The sequence below is a fragment of the Cygnus atratus genome, chromosome 17 (genome assembly GCF_013377495.2).
Source record: "Cygnus atratus isolate AKBS03 ecotype Queensland, Australia chromosome 17, CAtr_DNAZoo_HiC_assembly, whole genome shotgun sequence".
Lineage (NCBI taxonomy): Eukaryota > Metazoa > Chordata > Aves > Anseriformes > Anatidae > Cygnus > Cygnus atratus.
The window spans coordinates 4471859-4480102 of NC_066378.1; the positions used below are offsets into that span (position 1 = coordinate 4471859).

The following is an 8244-nucleotide window of genomic DNA, read 5'->3' on the forward strand; positions in this document are numbered from 1 at the left end:
ACCTCCTTCCTCTCCCAATCCATTCCACTTGCAAAAAACTCATTTCAGCTCTCATTTAACACAGAAAACTATAGCAACCCTATGATGCTGCAGTCATGTTTCTCTGTGGCTTACACATTTGAGTAATAGCAGCACCATACACAGCTCTCCTAACTTCCTTCTATTATTGCAGGTACTTGGCAAAGAAAAAGTCTCTATTCACTACTGACAGGCATTCTATTCAAACACCTTCTCTTTAAAAAGGAGTGCATATCCTTTGAGAGAGCATTTCCATCTGGCATTTATCCCACATTTCATGTTAAAATTAGTTTTTCCAGGGTGACAGCACTCAGTTTCACCGGCAAAATTCTCAGTAGTTCCTCTCGTCAGGGATAACACATCTGTATCTGAGATCCTGGCAAGAGATTTAAAAAGGAGCTAAGTAAAAGTACGGATGGTTATAGGTGTGGGCATTACTGGGAAAAAAGGAAACAAAAGAGGTTGTTGCAAGAAGTAACACAAGAGTAGTGCCAGAAGACAATTTATCTATTTAAAATTGTGAAAGGCATGGGAGAAAAGTACGGGTACCTCCTTCTTACAATATCTTAGTATAAGAAAATACTTGCAATCAATTTCACTTAGTAATTAATTTAAAGATATAAACCAACCTTAACATCTCAGATTTTTAAATAGAAAAAAATAGCAAAATCAGAATTAATTCTCAGCTCTTCAAAATAACATTGCTAGCAGACATCAGTCACTGAAGAAAGGCCTATTTTGTGTAAATGTTTGCAGTGCTGATGTCCAGCAATCATAGTGTGAAAGTACATTTTTATGAGGTGTTCCTAACACATCAGAGACAATTCAGAAAAGGAAAGCAACAATTTTATTATGAAGCTGCAGTGATTTGATGATGCACGTTGATAGCTTTGCACTAAAAGGAGCAATCAAGCCTCAGACTTCTGGACAAAAGGGAAGCACTGCTGAGGCCAAGAACCCATTTCCTCACTCTCAATTTACATCTGTCCAAAAGTAGGTACGTGAAAGGATTTTTCTTGATGTCAAATACCCGATCTGACACCTCTGAAAACACGTAATCTTCACAGCAGCTACACACGACACCGAGGACCACGAAAAGCACTTGTTCTGAGAAAGCAGCCTTTGCAACACACAAAAAGGACCGGGTCCAGCAAATGGACAGGATAAAACCTGCCAACTTCCAAACTGTACAGCAGCACGAATTACTGGACACAGTTCTGCACAATTCCTTTATAGAACTATCGGTTTCCTTAGCTGACAACTTAACATGCCCACTTTTCCTAAAAGCACTAAAGCACTAGCCAATTTTATGCAGAGCTGTATTGCCATAATTAAAAATAAGCAAATGCTAGAGTATTGCTAGAAGTGTAAGTAATTAAACACGTACGCAGACAAGAGCGCGCAAGTTACAGGGCAGGATTCCTTAGGATGAAACTGGATTTTTGATCTTTCTGCAGCCCCCAGATAATACTGATCACAAGGCTAAATGGGAAGTGACAGAAACCTCAGAAATAGGACACGTCAGTGAATACAGACACGACAAAATTACAGTGTTTTGAGATGTCAGCCTCACATCCTTGCTCTGCTACAAACCTGATCTGCAACAAAGAGCTGCTGCTCTTGAGATCCGTCTAACAAGCAGTGAAGAAAAACTTAAATCCCAGCTTCATTTCCCGAATGAACCTGACCTAAAGAAGAGTTAATCCTCTTCCTAGCCAGGAGCAAAAGCCCCATACATCTACTGGTTCTTGAGAGAGAAGTGACAGAAGTCAGGAGTGGGGGCTGTCAAAGTCTCAACATGTGGCAGAACAGAAATTCCCGCTGACTCCCAAGTTTTAAAAGTAATAGGAAAGATTTCCAGAACTATTCAGAATAGAAATCCCTTCTGCACATCCAGCACACACCAAGGTCAAAAGCTGAGATTTAACTCCTTTTTTTAATAAGAATATCATAACTCTTAAAGAAAAAAAAAAACACGCAAGAAACAACCCTGGATGTTATCACTAGAATGAATTTTAAATGCAGTGAGAGCATCACAATCAAATCACTGCAGTGGCCAGGTCAAGAGAGCGGGTGCACTTGTAAATTATTTGATGTATTTCGGCTGCGATCCTTGACAATACCAAAAATCCAGCATTACACGAAGAAAACAGACCCCGGCTCCTCAACCCACCGCCGGCTAGGCCCAACAGAGTGTCAGGACGCCGAAAAAAATGCCCTCTGCTTTGATTTGCTATACTTGTCTTCCCACAGGAACTGGTCTCTTCCTCCTCGTTCTATTTCCTGTACACAGAACAAGCCCATTGTCACCGGGCGAACCCCCCCGCGCACACACACAGGGCCCAGCCAGCCCTACACACAGCCAGGGAGGGCAGGTGCCAAGCTTCAGGCAGCCCCCGGGGACCTGCGAGCATCGCAGCAGGGCCCCGAGGAGCTCCAGGACGGGGAGGCCGGAGGAGATCCTCTGCTCCGGGCAGCCCCAGCACCTGGCGAGGCACCAGGGCCAGGAGAGAACCTGGGTGCACAGCACCCCAACCCCACACACAGCACCCACATGCACACATGGCACCCCAACGCCATGCACACAAACACAGCACCCCAAACACACAGCACCCCAACCCCACACACACATTAACAGCACCCCAAACACACAGAGCACCCCAACCCCACACGCAACACTGCCACCCTACACACACAGGACACCCCAACCTTCCCCCCCACAGCACGCCAGCCCTACACAGCACCCCTCCACCCGCACACAGCACCCCACACACGCAGCAGCCCCCACGCAGGATCCCTCCTCACAAACACAGGATCCCCACTCAGAAACACAGGATCCCTTCGCACACAGGATTCCTCCTCACAAACACAGGCTCGCCCCTCACACACAGGATCCCTTCACACACAGGGATCCCCCCCTCACACACAGATCGCCTCACACACACAGGATCCCTCCTCACAAACACAGGTTCGCCCCTCACACACAGATCCCCCCCTCACACAGATCCCCTCACACTCACAGATCCCCCCACACCCCCGACCCCCCCCCCCGCGGCCCGCAGCGCGGCGCGGCCCGGCGCCTCACCAGGAGTAGGTCTGCTCCGCCATGGCTGCGGCAGGCCGGCCGGCCCCGGGCTCCTCCTCCTCCTCCTCCTCCTCCTCCTCCTGGCCGCCCGCCGCCTCGCAGGCTCCGGGGCTCAGCGGCGGCCCCGCTGCGGCTGGCGGCCCAACATGGCGGCGGCTGTGAGGAGGGAGGGAGGGGAGCGGGGGGGGTCCCCGCCCGGGCGGGGAGGGCGATGGCGGTGGCGACAGGAGGCGGACGCTCAGCAGCCGCGCCGCGGGGCCGCGCTGAGGAGCCGCCGGGGCCTCATGGCCGGCGGGGAGGCGGCGGCGGGGAGGGGCGGGACGGGGCCGGGGCCGGGCGAGGTGCGGGGGGGTGGGGGGGAGGAGGCCGGGGGGGGGGGTCCTGGCCGGGCCTCGCCGCGAACCCGCGCTCGCGCACGGCGTGGGCGGGGTCGGGCGGCGTCACGTGCCCACAACACGCTCACGTGCCACCGCCTCCCTCGGGCACCGCGCCTGCGTGCGGCCGGGCACAGGGCGGGCGGGTGGCTTTGGGGGCGGGGGAAGCGGGTGAGGGCAGCCCCGGCCGCCTCGGGCTCCTCCGCCGGAGAACGAAGGGGGGGGGCAGCGGTGTGGGGCCCCTGCCGGCCTCTGGGGGGCTGCGGGCGGCGGGGAGCCCGGAGGGGGCGTGAGGGGGTCCTGCAGGGGGGAGTGAGGGGGTGGTAAGGGTTCGGGTGTCCCCCTTGTGGTGGGGTGCTTGCGGAGGCTCGTTCGTCTGGGCTGTGTTAGGTCACAAACAGCAAAAAAATATGACGATGATAAAATTGTGGGGTTTTGTTGCCTTTTTTCTTTCTTAGGAAGGCTCGCAGCAGGGAACGTAACACTCAAGAGCCCGATCTAACCGAAATGAGCAGCTTCACCAGTGCTGCTGCCGACTCCTCGGTCCCTGGTGACGGTGCTGCCGAGCGCAGGGCCAGGGCCCAGCCTAGGTTTGCTCACCCGGGTAACCCACGGGGGTACCGTGATCCTCCCCCCCGGTACGTCCCGTACGTCTCCGTGAGCGGGGCTTCGCTCACTGTGGAGCAGTTGACTTCAGCGTGGCCATGCGGTCTCACTCATTGTTCCTCTCAGTGTGGGAGGGAGGCGAGCTGATTTTAGCTTGCAGCTGGAGGTGAGGTAACCGCATAAAACAGAAGTAGGAGAATAACGCCCAGGTCTGGTAAAAATAGGTGTTTGGTTGTGTTTTGTTTTGTTTTGTTTTTGAGGTATGTAGAAATTCTGTGCCTTAATATAACTTTGCAAAAATCTTCAAAAAACAGAATGGGGATTAGGACAATATCTTTGCATCTACAGGTGCATCACGTGTCTCCAAAATGGCTTCTAGAGCCCACCTGGGCTTATTTTTATTAGTAGTGGATAGAATATATGACCTAATTTTGCTCAGCTTGTTTATTCTCTTAAATGGGGTTAAAAAAAAACAAAAAACTTAGGCTTGTGTGTAGTCACGAGACAGGATTAAAAGTTGAGAACAAATAATTTCTTCTCAGTTCTGTGTAATCCTGGGTGGCTCACTTCTCCTCTGCTAGCTTGGTTTCCTCATCAGTAAAGAGGAAATGCATCGTGTTCCAACCACCTGAAGTTTGGGGGGGACTGTGGGTGGAAGATGTTGCATGGGCAGATGCAGAGTTCTTGGTAGACAGAATGCCAGGGATTCTTGTGCTTAACTTAAACAAGCTTTTAGTAGGAAGCTTCACAAGCTTCTACACTGTGCATGCATTGAAAACATTGTGAGGAGTTGCACTGGAGATGGAAGGAAGTCATCTTCTCTCCCCTTTATTTTCTTCTGGAGTCTTACAAGTGATTCACAGCTTTGGGGTGTTGTCACACCTCAACACACAAATCCTCTGCGCTTTTCATAGTCCTTTGGCCTTGTGGACAGGAATGACCTTAGAGCTCCTGACATAATCAACACTTAAAAAATCTGCTTGGGAATTGGATTTATCAACTAGGTGGTGTGAATAATCAAAGCATCATGACTGACTGGCTTATTGGGATTCCTGCTGGGGTCAGTCATGGCTGCTATATGCAGGGGAAGGATTAGGCAGCAACACTAACATCTCTCACCCAGCTCAGGCTAGGCTACCTTGCAAAAAATTCTCCGCTGACCATATATATCTCCCAATTTACACCCCATACACAATACTTGTGCTTATCTCAGTAAGAAATAAAGCTGTGGTGGATTGGATATAAACGGAGAGGAGCGAGTCTGCATAAAACCTTGAGCTGTAGGGTACATAGCCTAGTTAATCACTTTGTGTGGAAACTATAGTTTTCCCCATTTCAAATTTAAAAAATGTTCGGACTGGTGATAGGACTTGCACAATGGAGAAGTCCCCTTGCTTTCTCCTTCCTCATCGCAGCAGAAGAATCTACACTAACAATTAGAAAACTGACAAATAATTTGGAATCTTCACTCTGCGGTGTTATCCCAGTATCTTGGATGTGTGTTAATGCTACCATTTTCAATGGTTCTAATACAATAAATGCAAGAGAAAAAACTTTTGAATCAATGCAGGGAAAGATAAATCAATGTTTCAATATTGTCTTGATACTAAATATCCTTTCTTAGTTTTTTTCTGAGACAATGTAAAAGACACTGATATCTATAAAACAATATCCCTGCTTTGTATCCTTACTGAAACAGCTTCCAGTTTCTCAGTCTTGCAAAATTGGCAACACATTAATTTGACAAAAGTGATTCTTAGTTGATGAGCACTAAAGTATTTTTTTTCCAGCAGCTCAGGCTTTGTGTGTAAATTACTGAATGGTTTTGCAAGCTTGCTCTATCATGTTACAGTGGTCAGATGAATTCACAGGAGAAACTTATTCGTCCTTGCAGACTCAACATCTGCCCTCACTCTAAAGGGGAGCACAGCTTGTATTCTGCAGATAACTTTCCCAGCATCTCTTTTGTGTATACTTTCTTTGGACCTACAAGAGAGCTTTACTCTGAATTTCAGTGACAATTTACTCTGGCATTACAAAGCCCTTCCAAAATAGCTGTTCTTTCTGGTGTCTTGGATGTAGACTGATGCACTATCTAGACCTGTCAAAGTATTTCAAAACTAGCAGCAAACAAAAAAAAAACATTTTCTTTTATGTAGTTCCCAGAACACAGGAATGTATGGTGAAGAATCAGATGAAAGTACTGGCTACAAAGAGTCCTCAGCTCCAAAGAGCTTAAATGTCATTAGATGACATTTAACTAACCATGTCTTGATGCCTTTATAATGGAGGTGGAAAGAAAACCAGAGCAGATTCATGTAGACTCACTTCAGCTTTCAGGAAAGGACATGACAGGTAGAGTTGTTAATGCAGGTTGGTTTTAGGAGCAGCAAATGGCATGGAAACAACTAGGGAATGCAAAAATCAAGAGATCCAGTTTTGACAGTATAGCTCACAGCTATGCTAGGCTGTTCTGCTTGTAAGATCCTTGTGGGATTCCCCTTGTTGAGAAAATAATTAAAGTGTGCACTGACCAGTTGCGTGACATGATTCTCTTCACTACCACCTAGTGGGAAACTCCTTCATTAACTGAACTCCAGAGCTGTTCCTGTTCTCCAACTCATCCTCACCCTGATGATAGAAAGAGTGTATAAGTGAAGGGGAAATGGAGGAATGAACGAGAATGACACAGCCCTATTTCTCCGTACCAGAATAGGAATGGAGGGGGGGGGGAAGAGAGAGAGAGAGAGAGAGAGAAACAGCCAGCCTATAATTTAAACCCATTATGTCCTATGGCATTATCACACCATACCTTCCAGCTCTGCAGCCGGTTAGTTCAGTTCTTAATAGCTGTTACACCTTAGCCTCACTGTCACTGAGGGTCCCAAAGCTTAACAAACACAATCTTTGGTGATAAAGAGGAAAACATTCATTCTTCTGAATGTAACTGCAAACGGTGGTAAGGAGAAACTTGTGAAGCTATGCCTGTGTCTCAGTCAAAAGACAGCCTCCCCCTCTTGGTTCTGAAAATTTTTGGTGGTTCTAATTCAAAAGTAGGAAAGGAGGCACAAAAAAAAAACCCACACACCACTCTGCTCTGTAAAAATCACATTTTCAGTTACATTATCACATATTTACAACAGACTACTCAAAGCATAAAATGGATATATATTGGGAACATTAAAAGCATGCATTCAAGTAAGTTCTTTCCCACTGAGATACTCAGGGTTTGCACAAATAGCTGGAATCCAACCCTATGAAAACAATATATAAATGACAATTACCTTGGATTTTTCAGAGTCATGTGCCAAGCTCCCAGGGCACAAATAATCAGTTTTGTCACTTGCATAACCTTATTTTCCCCAAGCACAGAAATAGGGGTGAACATATAACAACTCAGATATCACAGAGGTGATGATGTTAATGTCATTCAGGCCAATAAAGCATTTAGCGATCTCAGCAGGAAGAACAGTAAAATGGTAAATAAATAAAAAACTATTAAGAGAACTGCTTCTCTGTGTTTCTTTTGCCAATGACAATTTTACCACCCTTTTCATGGAACTCTGCAGGCTCCCTCTACTAGCACTTCTATCATGAAAATATTTGGATTTCTTTCTTTCCCTGTATGCTCCTTGAAATCACATTAGGCTGGCTTTATCCCACCATATTGCTGTATTGTTCATGATGTACACTTAATGACAGATATAATTCAATACATGGAAACAAAGGTAAGAGATGTATAGATTTCAGAATTCAGGCTTTAGGAGTCTTATCTGTCTTCCATTCTGCTCACTGGACTCTACAATCTATTACTTTGGTAATAGAGTGTAATAAGCAGAATACAGACCAATAAATCTAAAATAAGAACAACTTTCCTATTTTCTACCTATTTATGCCTTCATGCACTAGTTCTCAGTATTAAATAATCCACTTTATTACATGTAGTGGAGAAAGGATTACATTGGGACAGTTAGTTGAGACAGACTATTATTCATCAATAAAAAAAAAATCTGGAGGAACCATGGACATCCGTGCCTCAAATGGCAAGGAATGCCTACCCTGGAGATATATTATATTGGAGAATGCCAGGAGCCCAGCTTTATGAAATGGCTGTCATACACTGTTATCAGACTGCCCACTACTTCAGGAGAAATGAAGAAA

The 8244-nt window shown here is 46.7% G+C and overlaps 1 protein-coding gene across 2 annotated transcripts in view; it reads right to left on the minus strand.

Annotated features, from left to right (window-relative positions):
• The window catches only part of SPPL3 (signal peptide peptidase like 3), a 60107-nt gene extending 56847 nt beyond the window's left edge, over window positions 1-3260 (minus strand). Inside the window, exon 1 of one of the 2 annotated variants that reach the window (XM_035556724.2) lies at window positions 3104-3256. In XM_035556724.2, the coding sequence (XP_035412617.1) occupies window positions 3104-3126 (23 nt within the window). In that variant the 5' untranslated portion in view covers window positions 3127-3256. Of the gene's footprint in view, window positions 1-3103 lie in introns of both variants that reach the window. The other variant, XM_035556725.2, reaches the window with a different exon arrangement.
• Between the last annotated feature and the right edge of the window lie 4984 nt (window positions 3261-8244).